Raw genomic sequence first — 19,062 nt, forward strand, 5'->3', positions numbered from 1 at the left:
CATTACTTGAATAAAATTGAGAATGGAAATGGGGAATGTGTCAAAGAGACAACAACCCGACCAAACTAAAAACAACAGCAGAGGGTCACCAACAGGTCTTCAATGTAGCGAGAAATTCCCGCACCCGGAGGCGTCCTTCAGCTGGCCCCTAAACAAAAATATACTAGTCCAGTGATAATGAACGCCATACTTATTTCCAAATTGTACACAAGAAACTAAAATTAAAATAATGCATTACTAACAAAGGCCAGAGGCTCCTGACTTGGGACAGGCGCAAAAATGCGGCAGGGTTAAACATGTTTGTGAGATCTCAACCCTCCCCCTATACCTCTAACCAATGTAGTAAAGTAAACGCATAACAATACGCACATTAAAATTCAGTTCAAGAGAAATCCGAGTCTGATGTCAGAAGATGTAACCAAAGAAAATAAACAAAATGACAATAAATGAATGCATTTTTTAAGAATTGACCGTTGTATTTTATTTTATCAAAATGCATCTATTTTTCAGCATTTCTTTCTGATGGAGGCAGGTGATACCATGTTTGACTTCTATACACAAATATTTGATATGGTAAGTGTCTATATAAGAAGACAACAAGTTTAGGGAGACAGTAACCCAATATTTGATAGATTTTTCATATTTAAGGTGGTACCCAACACTTACACTAACATTAATTTGGCTCGTTTAATTTTCATAAAATTTTGACAAAGTATTTACTTTGACCCTTTGACAAAAACATAAAAATTTAAAAAATTTTGAACCAACCGTTTTGTCAGAAAAATTACACTGCTTATATAGCAATTTGACAAACACCAATTTTGATCATTGAGAAGCTTAATATTCCTTTTACAACATAACGTAATTAAAACGTTTAGCTGACTTTACAGAGTTATCTCCCTGTAGTGTTAGGTACCACCTTAAGTTTAAATTTGAGCGTTTTCAGTGACCAAGTCAGTCAAAATCTTTTACAATAACCAATTGAATCGAATGAAGTAGTTTTAAAAAATGTCAAAAATCTTTCATCAGATGTACTAAAATTTTAGGCCGAATATAAACCCTTACCAGACCTTCTCTTTATACCGCAGATTTAGGGGATCTGTTTATTAAATCTTTATGATAGAAGAATGTTAACAAAATTTTTAATTTTTTGAAATACTAAGGCTTTTTTTTTACCTCAGGCATAGATTACCTTAGCTGTATTTGGCAAAACTTTTAGGAATTTTGGATCTCAATGCTCTTCAACTTAGTACTTTATTTGGCCTTTTTAACTTTTTTGGATTCGAGCGTCACTGATGAGTCTTTTGTAGACAAAACGTGCGTCTGGCGTATATATAAAATTTAGTCCTGGTATCTATGATGAGTTTATCTACATGGAGCATGCTGCAGACTTTTTGTCACCATAAAACAATTTGTCTGAAAATTGAAAAACACAAACCTAACATTTATTTGTCATCTGCTTCTTATCATTCAGATATGATCATTGAGATAGCAACCCAACAAGTCATCTACAGTTATGAACTAATATATAACATACCGGGGTATGTACATATCCTCGTTGAAGAATTATATTCAATTGATTTGTGTTTTTTATGCCCCTACTAAGGGCATTAAGTTTTTTACCTATCTGTCTCGCTTCAGATTAAAAAAAATTGTCTATGCAGTTTTTTGATAAGGTTGAAGTCCAATCAACTTGATAGTAAGTACACTTGTTCTATATGATATGATCTTTCTAATCAAGAGACCAAATTAGAGTTTTTACCCCAATTTCACAATCCACTGAACATTGAAAATGATAGTGCAGATGGGGCATCCACAATTTAATAATGACACATTCTTGTTTTCAATAAAAGTTAATCTTATTGTTTACTTTAATTATATTGTAGATTCGCCTGAATGAACATTGGAGAGATGCCTCTGTTTTAAATTTATGTTTACATGAAGCTCTGCAAGCAAGATTCCCTGAAGAAATAAATAGGTTTGCATAAGAAATACTATAGATTTGTTATTCTAAATTTACTATCTGTGTTGTTGTGTTTTTTGTGTGGCAGTTTCTCTCTATGTTTTTGAAACTCTTTAAAATTGGTATGTGATTGCCTATTGACAAAGCATGTACTATTTTAGAGTACAGGTATAGAAAAGTTGGCTTGTCAAAATTACATAATGATTGTAAGAGGTTTAGTCAACAAATCATAGGACTATCAATATATGAGCCTAGTCGGATAGAAATGGACCTTATGCAAGTCCACGTATACATGTACATGTGTAAGACTTGGATTGATTTTAGAACATTCTAACACGAAACAAAAGATGAATTTGGGTCGGTTTTGTAGGGTTTATATATATATATATATATCAGGCCACAATTAAAAATATTTCAGTTTGCCCAAACCCGACCCATGATGACTGGGTGTGGGTAGGTAGGTAGGCAAATTCTTTTTTTTTTTTTTTTTATTGGAATTTGCATGAAAATATTAAATGATCTTATAACAGTATATCTTTATTTTCCCGTCAAACCTTTGTAGAGACAACCAAAGGCCATGAATTTAAAACCTCTATAAAAAAATTAGTCTAAATATGATTTGTATCCTGAGATGTTTATAATCCTGACAATTGCTAACTGTGTGAAAGGGCTGGTGGATTTATGAAGTGATTTCAACAGTTCCATCAACACGATGTTTGTGTAAAAAAAATATCAGCTGATTTAATATATAATGATTAAATTTGTTTGCAGTTTTTAGATCCTATTTCTATTTAAATAGATTAAATGTCCTAAAATATTTATATGAATTATTATCTATCATCCTTAGTGTCTTTTTTATGTTTTGAAAAAAAAAATATTTTACATTATCACACAGGTAAACTAATTTTATATGAATTTGGTTAAATATACTTACCATGAAATTACATTTATATTATATAGAATATGTTTGCTTTCACAACATGTTCTCATCGCAATTAACTAGGTGATTAAAAATTACATCCATGAGATGTACTCACCTACGTCATAGTTCACCTGTGTAACATACACTAGCTTTAGTTTTAATTTTTGCGTTCAAGAGAACGCATGTTTCTCGTCGGCAAGGATTTTGAACAGTTTACTGTTGAAAATCCTTATGTTTTATAAAAGACATTATTTGTTTTCGGAATATCGGTATACGATTAATTTAATGTGAATCAGAATACAGCGCTTCTGCCAAGTTTCTGATATGCACGTTTTCGTCATTTTTACAGCTTACTAGTCTGGAAATACGACGACATAGAAAATGACCTTTCTTTAGCCGCCATTTTCAAACATTAAATCGGGTCCGAGGAAAGGCAGAATTTAGCTGTCAAAATCGGACATGTTACTTGAGTGCTACGTTTTTAAAAAGATATATTTTTAAACGGATGTTTATTTCTTTTTTCACGCTCAGCTGACCGGATTTTTCACTGCATTAGAGCAATGCTACGAAACGGGTCGATTGTAAAGTTTGGATAAAGTCGAGTGTTTACAATTTGCAGTCTGTACACGAGACTGTGTAAACACATCACTATATTAAAATCAGAATTGGTTTTTTGACCAGATCTGATTGTTTTTTCATGTGGAAAACGTCCGTATGGGAGCGTATACCACTTTTGTCACTAGAACCTCAATTGGTTCGATTGTTTACAATTTGCAGTCTGTTACGTGTACACCTGGTACACGAGACTGTGTAAACACATAACTATTAAATCAGAATAGGTATTTTGACCAGATCTGATTATTTTAATGTGGATAACGTCCGTATAGGAGCGTATACCACTATTGTGACTAGAACCTCAATTGGTTCAATAAATTTCAATCAGAAAAGGGAATCTGCCCATTTCTGATTGTTTTATTTGGAAAACGTTCCATACAGGGAGCGTAGACCAACAGTGATACTGTTTTAACAGTTGATAAATACATCACATTCAGAATAGGGATTTTGCCCACAACTGATGATGTTTTTTTGGTTAACCTTCCATTCAGGGAACATAAACCATATTTATTGAAAATAAAACGTGCTCAATGGATCACTATAGACTTAAAATAGAATAGGGATTTTGCCCAAGTCTATTTGATTAATGTTGACATGTTTCATACAGGAAACATAGGAACTAGAACAACATGCATGATTTAGAATCTATAAGTTGCATTCATTCTAATAAAATACAGATTTGATATCTTACATAAAATTAAATCATAACTTGCACATTGATATTTATGGAGCATAGAATTGCACGTGGATGATTGTTGCAAATAAAATAAATTAGAATCAGACTAGTGAATTTAAATCCAGGTCTATCTGACTTTTCTAGACATCCTTCCACCCAGGGAACATTATGTCTACTTTTATTATATTTTAAAACAACACAAGCATAGCTAATATTTGGTTGCACATTGTTTTTTGTGATGAACCAACAGTTTAGTCAATTAACATATTTGCTCATATTGAAAATATATTGAACAAGTGTCTGGAAATAGTCAAGACCGATATTAAAGCCACTAAAATGATACATTGTTATCTAGTACAATACAAATGTGATTGTAGTTTAAGCATACCAATACATACTTCTTTTAAATATGTCCAGTTTAAATCAGGACAGTAATTCTAGAAGCCTGAAATTTTTTTCCAGAACAGCAAATTGCTGTAAATATTTAATTATTTTTTTACTGATAAATAATTCTCCAATGCTCTAACAGACATGGATACAGTAAGAATGGAGCACTGTTCTAAATACAGTTGATAGCTTATGACAACTTTTTTTACTAATATTAAATTTCATGGTCAGTTTACTTATGACAAGAAGAACATGAATATTATAAGTATGAACTGCTATAACCAATTGTTTGTTTTTGTCGGCAGTAAGGAAACAAAGGCTTTTATATGTTTTTATGTAAACATTAGATTGTCTATATTGAATAAAGAGTTTAGGGGATGCCATGATGCATTTCACAAAGACTCATTCAAGGTAATGGCTTATATATTGATTACATAATTCAGAGTGTACATTGCCAATGCATTTATTAAATATAATATGTACTAATTCTGTTTTGTTTTGAGTACACAAAAAAGAGGTGATAACGTAAGACTTAAGAGACTATCTTACCCTCACTATATGGGAATCACTGTCAAATTATACATATATCTTCCAATCATGAAAGCAAAAGGAGTTTGGATGTTCTTTTTAAGATAGAAAATTATGCCTTAATTTACATCTTAAGTTTCTAAGCAATGCCAACAGATGGGCAGTTTCTGCTATAAGGATTCATTCATTGGGTCTGTTTTATTCTTAATGTGAGATTGGTAGAACCCAACAGTTTATGCAATGGCTACACATTGTTTTTTTCCTAGAGTTAAATATTGATTCAGAATTCTGAAGTATAGAGGACTCAAATATGCTGATTTATAGAAACAAGATTATCATTAATTTAGATCTTAAAAAAAATTAAAAAAAAATTAGTAAAATATTGGTAAATAAATAAATAAGATTTAAAGCATTGTGGATGCAGGATTTATTTAAAATGCTAGACATGGTCTAGGAAATTGAAGTAGTTCTCAAGATTTGAAACTATCTATTATACAGCTCTTTATATAAACCTTTTATTTAGTCAGTCTTTACGAGATGCAGAAAAAAAGAAGAGGTTTTTTTTGGAGTAACACATGATGTACCAATATAAACATATAATATATATACATTTCAATTGGTTCTCAAATTTTAGCACCAGTGTAGAAGCAGTTAATCTAACAGCAAAATGTAGGAAAAGCAATTTATTTAAAAGACTGATTAATAGTTAGCAAATAGCTTTCAATAGTCTAAGAATAGTACATGGAAGTAAAATATAGTATGATAATTCCATGATTATATCAAATCAAATGCGAGACATTTTCTTAATATTATACCTAAATATTAAAATGTCACTGTTTATTTTTTATTTTTGCTCATTATAAGCATAAAGTTACAAAAATCTAGTCTGGTCAAAGTCCAGTTGTGTATTATCTATATGCAGGAAGGTTTTCCGAATGCATGTGATTTTAACCTCGGAATTGATGGTAATTATTCACTTTTCAATTTCCATATTACCAGCCAGAATAATATAAATATATAGCATAGAGTTAGTATCTTATGCAAGAATATGCTACACAAAATTGAAATGTGTTTATTTTAAACAATTACTTTGAATTTTGATTCAATTTTGTTTTGAAAGATGTGATTATTTAAATCACATTAATTTTGTTTTTGCCAAATCTGGGGACAAATGCAAAATTCTTCTGAGTGACTAAGTTAACCAAATGACTGGGTTGAAGTCACAAAATACTACCAAAAGCTGTTTGGTTGATATATATTGAATCATATCAGAATGTATAGGATTCAGATGAGGTGAACCAAGACAGAAATAAAATGAGCATTTTTGATAGTGAAACCATTTCTGAAATAACTAAGAACACTTAAGGATACTGCAAGTTAGTACAAGTGTTTTTCCATATTGCCAAACAAGTGTTTTTCTTTAAATACAACTATAGAACTATATATTTGACAAGTTGCATTTTAGTATTTCTGATAGCGAAATAATTTTCTGAAATTAATATAAACAATTATCAAGAGCAACATACAAGAGTTGTTCATTATGTCAAATTTTTGTTTTCTTTAAATTTGGAACTGTACATGGCAAGATATTCTAGAAAGTTAACCGTTGTCAAATGTTAATTAGAAATATCAAAACATTTTATTTTAGACAGATTTTTCATAGCTGGAGAAAACCATCTGTTAGCATTCTTTTTGGACTTATAAGGACAACAATCATGGCTTTAATTCAGCTCAACATCCAAATGTTCTGTGGAAGCAGTATATCAATGGAAACATGTATACTGAAACTTTTCCACTGATTTGTCCATTTCTGTATTTTTACACTTGAGTAGTCCAATACAAAACAAAAATATTGGTCATGGTTGAAATGGTAGACATTGTATTCAAAGGTTCTACCACTCATAGAAATTTTATCAGATTTTTTAAATTTAGTCAGTTTAGAGAATTGTCATTATACAATAGTACAAGACTTCTCTTGATGAAAATATTTTATTCTAAATCTATAAAATATTAAAAGTAGTATATCTAGCAGAGAAGCAAATTCTCAGGTACTATAACTTTAAAAAAGTTTAAAGATTAATCCAGATTTAGCATAATCATGAAACAACTTTGGTTTGAGTCTTTAATAAACTTTGATTGTATTAAGGACACCTATTTACAAAGTATATTTTAATTGATTATAATTCTTTAATTAAGTAGAAAAGAATTTATTTCCAAAGATGTGATATTGATCAGGTTATCAAAAGATGACAGCAATCATATATTATCTGTTATTATATTAACATAGAGAAAACAATGGAAAGTTAAAGAAAGGTAATAATGTTTCCAAATAAACTTAAGTTTCAAAGTGGAAAGTAATGAAATTAAGGTTGGATTACTTCTTGTCGATTTGTACAAGCAACAAGAACAACCTATTCAGAAATAAATGCTTATTTACTGTTGCATAAATATTACAACACATTTAGCTCATAATGAAGGAGCTTTAATATAATTATTTCTATACTGACCTGCAGATTATTTATTCATCAGATATAGAAAGATGGGGTATATATACATGTGAGTGCCATTGAGACAACTCTACATCAAGTCTATTAATTTTGCATACTTGTATTTATACAATCTGCAAAGTTTGCCATTGATACATATAGTTATGCAGCATAGCTTCATTGTATAATAAATTCAGTAATTTCGGTTTTTACTAATATCCGTATTTACAAAATTTAATGGAGTTACTTTTTAAAAAATTTCACATAATTTTTTATATGTTGAAATTGTATGTGTGTGAGAGAATTTATCCTCCACCAAATGAAATACTGCTTGTTAATCAGTAAATATTCTATATAATATAAATGTAATTTCATGGTAAGTATATTTAACCAAATTCATATAAAATGGTAATTTTTGAAATCTCAAGAAGAGATTTTATATGAATTTATAGGGTTAAATATACTTACCACAATCCACCACCACCCCTGGAATAAATTCAGTTTTTTGTTCACTTAATTGAAATTATTCAATTAAACGACAAATTAAAACTAAAGCTAGTGTATGTTACACAGGTGAACTATGACGTAGGTGAGTACATCTCATGGATGTAATTTTTAATCACCTAGTTAATTGCGATGAGAACATGTTGTGAAAGCAAACATATTCTATATAATATAAATGTAATTTCATGGTAAGTATATTTAACCCTATAAATTCATATAAAATCTCTTCTTGAGATTTCAAAAATTACCATTTGGCTATAAATAGATCAAAGCATGTTCTGTAGAATCTCCAAACTAAAAACGTATTTGTTATAATTTTATTTCTTTAAATAATCAAGTTTAATTTTTGAAAATAATCATTGTTGATAAAATATAATTACAAAAAGTTAACGTTTTCTGAAGACTATTTATTTTTAGGTCATGGTTCTAGAGGCTTCCTCACAAATTTGTATAAAAATCCAATATGGCGTCAATAACATGTTTTTACTTTTGCACATGTGAAAAAAATATTTCTGACAAAAGTCTGATTTCTCTTGTCAAAAAGGATTTATATTTATATTGCAATAAATTATTCAGAAGGAGTTACATTCAGTTAAGATTATATTTCTGATTCTGTGAGCAATTATAGTTTTATCAAATTCTCCCAAACAGCAACGTACTGATCTTGTCTAATGAGACTTGTAAATTTGAACTATTTGAATAAAAGGGCATCTAATTTACATGATAAAGGAAGATTATAGTTAAAGACAACAATTTATCAAGAAATAATTCCTTTTTATTCAGTAAAAACAAAATCTTCTTGCAAGATTGTAAATTCGCAACTTCCGGATCCATTTCCTGTCAGAATAACATTGAAAATATTCGATTGCACATGGTTTTGAACAAATCTACCTGAATATTCTAATCAGATATTCGATAACACGATGAAATTAACATTGAGCATATAGGTAAGGGTTTGGTAGTACAGACAACTACAGCGTAAAAAAAACTGTGCCACTTCACATGTTTTACTTCTTTACGTTCTTTAAATCAGAAGATAAAAACAGAGAACATCGAATATCGATTAACTGCGTCTCTTATACGCTTTCTTTTAATCTTATTCACAGTTACTTTCAAACGCAAAGACGACAAACATTAAGTTTTGTACGATGACGGAGCGGACCCCAAAAAAATCCGGAAAAAAAAAAATTCTTCAAAAAACGTCAAAAAAGAATTTGAGTTGGCGGGTTTATTTTGGGTCGGTCGCGTTTGGGCAAACATACAATCTTTTTATTTTGGCCTCAATTCAGTTTTTAAACACTTATAGACTTAGCGTAGAATTTTTTTTTACCCGAAAAAAGTAAACAGATATATTGACATTCATTTGCATAAGGTCGATTTCTATCCGACGCAGCTCATATATTAATTTTGGGGTAATGATTATATTTTAACATTCAGATATATGACATATGATAGGGTTATGAATCAAAGCAGAACTCGGGTCTTTCATTATAAATATAAATCTTTGAAAATTAGAAAATATTTTGAAAAAAAAAATTTGTGAGGAAGGCGAGAAAAACTAAATATGAAGTAAAGTGTCTAAATTACTGTAAATTAAAACTGTACAAGATTACAAATGTATGTATATTTCTGTTAATTTGCTAAAGGAAAATTTGAATGGTAAAGTTATAGAATAACTGTTGTTTAATTGACTTGTAACCATGTGAATAGCATATTCTTTTTATGCTTCATTTATGGGCATTATGTTTTCTGGTCCACTTGTTCGTCCATCCATTTGTTCGTTCGTCCATCTGTTCCACTTCAGGTTAAGGTTTTGGTCAAAGTGGTTTTGACCCCAATTTCAGGGTCCACTGAACATAGAAAATGTGAATGGGCCATCCATGTACTATGGATACATTATTGTTATCTAATGATTTCTAATATATTTATTTTTCAGACTGGACATTACTGTGGAATCCTTAAATCCTAACAAAGAGATAAACCCTATAAATATAACAGATTGCGTAAAGCTTCAGTTCAAAGTTCCTTGGCCTGTAAATGTGGTCATCAACTCACAATGTCAACAAGTATACAATGAAATCTTCTGTTTTCTCTTACAAATAAAAAGGGCAAAGTATTGCTTAGATGAACTTAGATTTTTTGGTGAGTTTGTTTTTATCTTGTTCATACTTTGTTGAATTTTCAAATGCTGCTTATTTTTTGACATTTTCAGAGTAAATCATTATATTTATATGAGATATGCATATGTCAGAGGTTCTAGGTGGCAGAGGATCTTAAGGTGGTACCCATTACCTTCACTAAAATTGATTTGGCTAGTTTAATTTTCATAAAATTTTGACAAAATATTTACTTTGATGCTTTGACAAAAATATAAAATTTTTAAAAAATTTGAACCAACCGTTTAATCAGAAAAAATACACTGGTTATATAGCAGTTTGACAAACACTTATTTTGATCATTGAGAAGCTTATTATTCCCTTAACTACACAATGTCATTAAAACGTTCAGCTGACTTTGCAGAGTTATCTCCCTGTATTGTAAGGCACCTCCTTAAGTAGTTCATCTACTGAATCACTATCCTGTCAACACTGATGTGGTAAAGTTTGAACTTAGTTTGTGCTTCATGCATTTGACTGCAATCCTTTTTGACTAGAATTGTCAATTTTCCAACCATTCTCTGTGGGCACTCAGAATTCCTTCATTAATAAATACTTTCCAGCATGATATAGCCAATAGCGATGGAATAAAGACAAAAAGGAAACCAAATCAAGCATAATTATATCATATTAAAGAAACACTCCTAATTGCAAATAACCATGATAACAACTAATAAAAAAAAGGAAAGATGTTATATTGAATATGTAGGGAAAATCTGGGAATTGAATTTAGTAGCAAGAAAACACATCTTATATATAGAAAAGAAGATGTGGTACGATTGCCAATGAGAAAACTTTCCACAAGAGACCAAAATGACACAGTAATTAACAACTATAGGTTCCCATACAGCCTTTAACAATGAGCAAAGCTCATACCACATAGTTAACTATAAAAGGCCCCAAAATGACAATGTAAAACAATTGAAATGAGAAAACTAACAGCCTAATTTATGTTTTGCAGAATTCACTGGCTTAATTTTTAAAGCACCAAAGAATTATAAAAAAACCTGCAAACACAGACATAAACATGACCTCTTAAGGGGGTTCGCGGGTCTAAATCATTTATATAGGATTTCTCTATATTTTTCTATAAATGAACTTTATCTTATAGTTATTAGAAAAATAAAATAAAAAAATGGGGTCACCGTTCATTTGCGCTCACAATCTGCCTTCAAAGTGGTTTTTTTCTGTTGAACTAATAGGAGAAATAAAGGTAATATCGAAATAAAAAAAGAAATTTATTACAGAAATCGCTCAAATTTTACTATAATTTAGTTTAAGTACAGCATATATCAAAATTATATTAAAAAATATAGGTCACCGATGAGTTAAAAGAGATATTTCAATGTTAAAGCCAAAAAATGGCTTTTTCCACCAAAGGGAGATAATTTGGAACTTTTTCAATAAAATTGAGAAAGGAAATGGTGAATATGTCAAAGCGACAACCACCCGACCATAGAGCAAACAACAGCCGAAGGCAACCAATGGGTCTTCAATGTAGCGAGAATTCCCGCACCCGTAGGTGTCCTTCAGCTGGCCCCTAAATGTTTACATTTTAAAAGTCATCTGGGGCCAACACGAAATTTATTGTTTTGAATGATTTTTGTACCATATGATGAAGTAACAACTACAAAAGGTAATAAATAAAATTTGTAATGAAAAACAAATGTTTAATTTTTTTCTGAAATTTGTATACCCTCGAGCCTCCTTAAACATAAAAATTTGAAAATTCTTAACTCTTAATTATTTTGTTATGTTCCAAATTACAGATTTAGAAAAAGATAACATTTTACACAGCATTTCTACAGATGATATTACAATATCAATGAATGATGGTTTATCTCAGCCAGCACGAATTCATCGCATGCAGGTTCTCAGAATGAGGCTCCTACACTTTGTCAATAGTTTACATAATTATATAATGACCAGGGTGAGTATTTTATTCGTTACATGTATTTTACAGCTCAGTTTTAAAAATTAAAAATCCATTAGAAATGATAACTTGCCATATAGCTTGATACTTTTGATTGGATAATATATATATTCTAATATCCTCGTCTCCTGGGTTTTTGTACTATAAAGAATGCATTGTGGCGTCACAATTTCCATTGAAAAAGCATGCATAGCACAAATTCACATGACGATTCCTAACGAAAACATATGATCTGACCATATATTCAAAACTGTTCAAGTCATTCAAAAAGGGATTATTTCTGCTTCTTTACAAAGTACACTGCATTAAGCACTAATTGTTGGAAACATGATTTTGTTTTGGGGGGGGGGGGGGGGGGTGAACAAAAGAGTAAAATATCCTATTCACCCCCTGGATTCACACCAGATAATATAAGCAGAATAGTACAGATTGATAAAATTGAGAATGGAAATGGGGAATGTGTGGAAGAGATATATATTCTTATGTTTAATTTTAGATTTTACATAGCACTGGATTAGAATTCAAGGAGGAGCTACAGAAAGCTACAGATTTAGACCAGATAATATCCGTCCATACTAAATTTGTAAATAAAATACATGAACGTTGTTTACTGCATAAAAAAGTGGCCTTCTTAAAAGAAGCAGTGATGAGAGTGTTAAATCTTATACTTACATTTCAATCAAGATGGGATCAAGGCATACAGGAAGTCAGGTGAGATGATTGATAGCTGTCATTTAAGGCTAATCAACTTATTTTCTTGATAGTTGCAAGTTGGAAAATATCTTTTAGGCTATTCAATTAAAATGTATGTGAGAGGGTTGGAAGGGACTTTCAAAATATCGGTTTAACCAAGAACCATTTTTTATATAATTTTGCATAATGGTAATAGACCGCAAGATGCATCCTGAAAAATGACCCATGACTTACATTCAATAATTAAACTTCACTTCTACCCTCCAACATACATTGTAATGGAATAGCCCTAAAAATAGATTGTCAGGAAGGGTTATATTTAATGGTATGTTATGTTATTTTAATTTTAGTAACACCTTATGTAAGAATCCTGGGTTTTGATTGGTTGATAGCCAGCGTATTTTTCACCAATTTACTGTTATCAAATGAATATCGTTCATTTTTAACGCTGCCGGCGTATATGCAAAAAGAATATGCGAAAAATACCCCTCCTTAACATGATATATCTGTTTAAAATGATCAGGTGTATGGTACTTATAATATGTGTAAATATGCAATTCGATTCCAATTGACATAATATATTGGGTTGCTATGAAAAATGATTTGAAACTGAAACTTTCTTTCTAAACATAATTTTTAACCTTCGAATAAATGATTATGAACAGTGCATATAGTTTGTTTTACAAATTACTGTATATTGGGTAATTTTTGCATGGCAGTGTTCACTGTGTTTTTGATGGACATTTTTATGCCCCACAGACGATAGTAGAGGGGCGTTATGTTTTCTGGTCTGTGCGTCTGTCTGTTCTTTCTTTCGTTCATCTGTCCGTCCATCCATCTGTCCCGTTTCAGGTTAAAGTTTTGGTCAAGGTAGTTTAGGATGAAGCTGAAGTCCAATCAACTTCAAACTTAGTACACATGTTCCTTATGATATGATCTTTCTTATTTTATAGCCAAATTCGACTGATGACCCCAATTTCAAGGTCCACTGAACATAGAAAACGAAAGTGCGAGTTTCAGGTTTCAAGTTTTTGGTCATGGTAGTTTTTAATGAAGTTGAAGTTCAATCAATTTGAAACTTAGTACACATGTTCCCTATGGTAGGATCTTTCTAATTTAAATGCCAAATAAGATTTTTTACCCAATTTCACAGTCCATTGAACATGGAAATTGATAGTACGAGTGGGGCATCCTTCTACTATGGACACATTTTTGTTTTACCAATGTTACTCATTCACAAACATTACACTGTTTTCCTAAACATACGGAAATTCAACAGGAATAAGGAATGCCTAGAAGGTTTAACTGTCCATTCTAAGACTTCAAACACGAACAAAAACTGATACAAAAATAACCTGAGGAAAACATGCATCTTACGTCAGTTAACTGCTAGTAGTCTGTTGTTATTTATGTATTATTGTCATTTTGTTTATTTTCTTTGGTTACATCAGACTCAGACTTCTCTTGAACTGAATTTTAATGTGCGTATTGTTATGCGTTTACTTTTCTACATTGGTTAGAGGTATAGGGGAGGGTTGAGATCTCATAAACATGGATAACCCCGCCGCAGTTTTGCGCCTGTCCCAAGTCAGGAGCCTCTGGCCTTTGTTAGTCTTGTATTGTTTTTAATTTTAGTTTCTTGTGTATAATTTGGAGTTTAGTATGGCGTTCATTGTCACTGAACTTGTATATACATTTGTTTAGGGGCCAGCTGAAGGACGCCTCCGGGTATGGGAGTTTCTCGCTGCATTGAAGACCTGTTGGTAACCTTCTGTTGTTGTCTGTTCCATGCATGGTCAGGTTGTTGTCTCTTTGACACATTCCCCATTTCCATTCTCAATTTTATCTTAGTGGATATTTATTTTCATGGTTATGACAAAGTACATGCAAGCCTATAAATAATTTGTAATTCATAGATTTGTAGTTTCATGTTTCACTTATTCCCATGAAATCAATGAAAATTGGTATTCTATGAATTATTATGAAACCACAGTATGCAGTATTAGAGTTTAGTTTGCTCACATATCATGCTTTTGTATCAATCTGTGATGAAACAAATAACTGTTATTCTAAGTTTCTTATTTTAGCGTTAAAACCATTGTTGTGATGGAAACCGAGTTCTCCAGATGTATTCAGTTTTTATCCTCCTTCCTGAACAATGTTATCAAGAGAGGATCCTTTCCTCATTGTAAGTATACCATTTCTAACTGTTCACGTCAGAATTGTTGTTAATTACTTGTGTGTTATTAAATTAACATGCTTATCAGAATGGCTTTACAGTCTTTGTCTCACCTCTTATAAAACATTTACATAATATTACAACTTCACATATAAAACAAGAGCCACTCTAAAAATAATTATGAGACTATAAAAAAGGTATATACACTTATATGTCTAGTGGGACAGCTACAGCGTAGGCAACTTGGTGTCACGATATCTCAGTAGCATGGGTTCAATCTTGGCGAGGGAAGAAAAAAAAATTGCAAAAGCAAATTTACAGATCTAACATTGTTGGGTTGATGTTTAGATGAGTTGTACATTGTATATACATAATGTACACAGCCATGTATCACCATCACTGCTGGTGATCCAATGGATAAATCTGTCACTGGCTCAGACGTGCTTACACTTACATATCATATATATATATATATATATGTACACACATAAAATATAAAACATAAAGCAGGGGCGGATCCAGGAATTTATTAGGGGGTGGTCACCTTTTGAAATCTTAAATTAAAATTCATTTTTTTTATTGGTATCATGAAAATAGTTACAACTATAGAAGACAAAAGTTACACATTATTCATTCTGTATAGTTTTTGATCTATATGTACAGTTCTTTGGGGCATTTTCCAGATAATCTCCTAGAACAGAGTCCCCGACTCTACACGGAAATCAATCAGTGCTTGAAAATTCCCGGAATTGAAACTTCTGTCCGAAATATGTTTTGCATCATCCCTATGGCCCCTTATAGGAAGATTCTGTTTGCCACAAAGTAATATACACACTTGCATATAGATTTCAAAACAGTTATATTTGCTTTTACACGTTCATTCATTGCTTTATCAATAAATGTTTGAATATCAGTAGTCCTTTGCTCAATGTTGTCAAGAAAAAGTTGAGCTTTTGCTCTAGCTTCAGTATGACTTTTTTTACATGATTTCTCATCACGGCCGAAATGATCGTTAAGTCTTGTACTTGCATGTGCCATATCTGTTAGTGGTTTGCATGATAATGTTCCAATGGCAAGCTATCAACCCCAAACAGAGCACATTATATGCAGTAAGCTCCTTCTTGTGAAGGTGAGTACACTAGCCCATCATAGCGATTTAGCCATGCAATTCAGCTGAAACAGTCTGTTCTTTCCTGCATACTTTTTTATAGGAAAGTTATAGTTTATTCCAGGTTGGACATGATTTCTTATCAAATTAAATTTCTCTTCGTTTGTTAATTTACGTGTTGTTTGTTTTACAAAACCAATGTCGTTTGTACTTATATGTAAGTCGGGGTTGTTTCTTTAATCTGATCACTTTTATTCGTATCAATGCTAGGTCCATTACAAGTCGTTGGTATTTCAGAGGGGGCTGATTTGTGGCGTTTCCTGAAGGAAAGAGGGTATAAGTTACTAAAAAATTGGAATGGACGAAACTTTTAGACAAACAAATGATGGAACGGGGGTATTCATTCAATATAGAATATTTATGTGACTTTAAAACTTTTAAATTATTTTTTAATTTTGGCATCACAGTAAAAAAATATTATTGGTCGAGAAAAGTTATTATACAAACTTTAAAAATTTAGATAAACGTAATGTAAAAAAAGTATAAATTACCTGCTAAAAACATCTAAGATTAAGGACTGTCTCTTCATTTTTACACCTTAACATCAAAGAAATCGACCAAGTAATTAGCGATTGTTGATTACATGTTCATTGTATAAACATACCTGTCAAGGTACATGTATTTAGCCTTAAGGTAAGTAATGACAACTTTATGACTGGTGATTACGATAGACAAATTGATTTGATCGACGAATTTATTTTTCAAAATGTTCAAGGTGCACCATTTTTTGGTACATGGTGCACCATTTTTGCAAACCCAGGGGGTGGTCACCGGCACCGGGTGACCACCCCCTGGATCCGCCTCTGATAAAGTATACATTTTAAGATCTTTTAAGAATATAATAAACATTTTCTTTGCAGTAAAATATCATAGCAGATTTTGGCAGTATAAAAGTAAACATTTTCATCACTAAATAAAAATACAAATTTATCGTCATCTGACATACTATTGAAATCAGGACAGATAGAATTAGCATGACTGAACAAAACAGCACGAAAATCTGCATATAGTGGACAATTCACTGTTATTTATAACAAAATGTTTGTCAAGTTTGATATTTATGATTTTCTTTTTGTTGCTCAAGAGTTATGGTCCTTAATTGTTAGATTGGAAATTTGCACTTTATGTTGTTTCTATGAAAATTTAATTAATATCAACTGTTCAGCCAGTACTCTCAAAATTTTACTATGTTGTTATTGAGGACAAAATGATAGTCAAGTTTGGTATTTGTTGTTCAGGAGTTCTGGTCCTTGATAGATTGAATATTGCCATGACATGTGGAAGGTAAAAAAAGCCTGAAAGTAACATTTCAAAATACAGCAAACCCAATTTGCTGTCAATTTAAGGTGGTACCTAACACTACAGGGAGATAACTATGTAAAATCAGCTAAACGTTTTAATTACGTTGTGTTGTTAAAGGAATATTAAGCTTCTCAATGATCAAAATTAGTGTTTGTCAAACTGCTATATAACCAGTGTAATTTTTCTGATAAATTGGTTGGTTAAAATTTTTTGAAATTTTTATATTTTTGCTAAAGGGTCAAAGTAAATACTTTGTCAAAATTTTATGAAAATTAAACGAGCCAAATTAATTTTAGTGAAAGTGTTGGGTACCACCTTAATAGCTCATTTCTTGTCTTCTTGGCTTTCTAAATTTCATACAAGATTTCTCTGTAAAAAAATGACAGTGTTTTTAAAAATTCCTAATCAAGGGGAATAAACTTTAAAAAAAATTCTCTGAATATACATATAATTCAAACTCTTGAAAGAGAAGTTATTTTGTTTCTTTTTAGCAGAGTGGAAATATGATATGATTTTATATTTAACTTTAAAAAATTAGCTGACATCAGACAAATTTTACCGCTACAAACATATTTCACAACAAATATTTTATATTTTTTACAGTGGAAAGTTTGGCCTTTGCTTTAATTACCTCAACAGAACATGTTGTCAAGAACTGATCATGATGAGACAGAAGGTGATTTGAGAGGATACAGATTCATAAACAGTGAAGTTTTGTTTGATCAGTCAGGAGACTTATTAGAATATCTTGACAATACTTTAAGAAAAATTTGTTCTTTATTTATGAATTTTCCTTCAATGAAAAATAATAATTTATGATTTGAACTTTTTGTCTTGCCTAATACAATTTTTATCTGACACAAGATATAGAGATGCATATATACACAGGCCATACACATGGTGGTGTCACATGTTTGTACAAAGTTTCATGTATCTGAAATAAAAAAAAAAGCTGGAAAGTATGTATTTTGTGTTTTGAAGTTTTCTTCTGGTATTTCTAAGTTTTTTTTGGTTTGTATACCCCTGCTTTAAAAAAGTAGGGGTATATTGTTATACTTCTTGTGTCCTTCCATCCATCCATCCTGCTGTCCGTCTGTCCGTCCCATGAATATTTTTCGTTGCATCTTTCTCTGGAACTACATTACAAGGATTTCTGAAAATTGGTTTCATGGTTTACACAAGTCAGCTATACCATATGATGCGTTTTAAGATTAATCACTTTACAACTTCCTGTTAACCTTATTCTTTTAGTGCATGGGGGTATCATAAGATTCACTTTTTATGCCCCACCTATGATAGTAGAGGGGCATTATGTTTTCTCGTCTGTCGGTCTGTTTGTTATTCTGTCCAGCTTCAGGTTCAAGTTTTTGGTCAAGGTAGTTTTTGAAGAAGTTGAAGTCCAATCAACTTGAAACTTAATACACATGTTCCCTATGATATGATCTTTCTAATTTTAATGACAAAATAGAGTTTTTACCCCAATTTCACGTTCCATTGAACATAGAAAATGATAGTGCGAGTGGGGCATCTGTGTACTTGAGACACATTCT

General features: G+C 31.2%; 1 protein-coding gene across 1 annotated transcript in view; it reads left to right on the forward strand.

Annotated features, from left to right (window-relative positions):
* LOC139498409 (gamma-tubulin complex component 5-like) overlaps window positions 1-18,478 on the forward strand; it is a 44,508-nt gene extending 26,030 nt beyond the window's left edge. Inside the window, exons 16-22 of the mRNA XM_071286790.1 lie at window positions 511-573; window positions 1,887-1,978; window positions 10,018-10,223; window positions 12,007-12,167; window positions 12,667-12,881; window positions 14,951-15,051; window positions 18,116-18,478. Of these exons, the coding sequence (XP_071142891.1) occupies window positions 511-573; window positions 1,887-1,978; window positions 10,018-10,223; window positions 12,007-12,167; window positions 12,667-12,881; window positions 14,951-15,051; window positions 18,116-18,171 (894 nt within the window). The 3' untranslated portion in view covers window positions 18,172-18,478. The remainder of the gene's footprint in view (window positions 1-510; window positions 574-1,886; window positions 1,979-10,017; window positions 10,224-12,006; window positions 12,168-12,666; window positions 12,882-14,950; window positions 15,052-18,115) is intronic.
* Window positions 18,479-19,062: the final 584 nt, after the last annotated feature.

This window comes from Mytilus edulis, chromosome 12 (assembly GCF_963676685.1).
Source record: "Mytilus edulis chromosome 12, xbMytEdul2.2, whole genome shotgun sequence".
In the NCBI taxonomy this organism is placed as follows: Eukaryota; Metazoa; Mollusca; class Bivalvia; order Mytilida; family Mytilidae; genus Mytilus; species Mytilus edulis.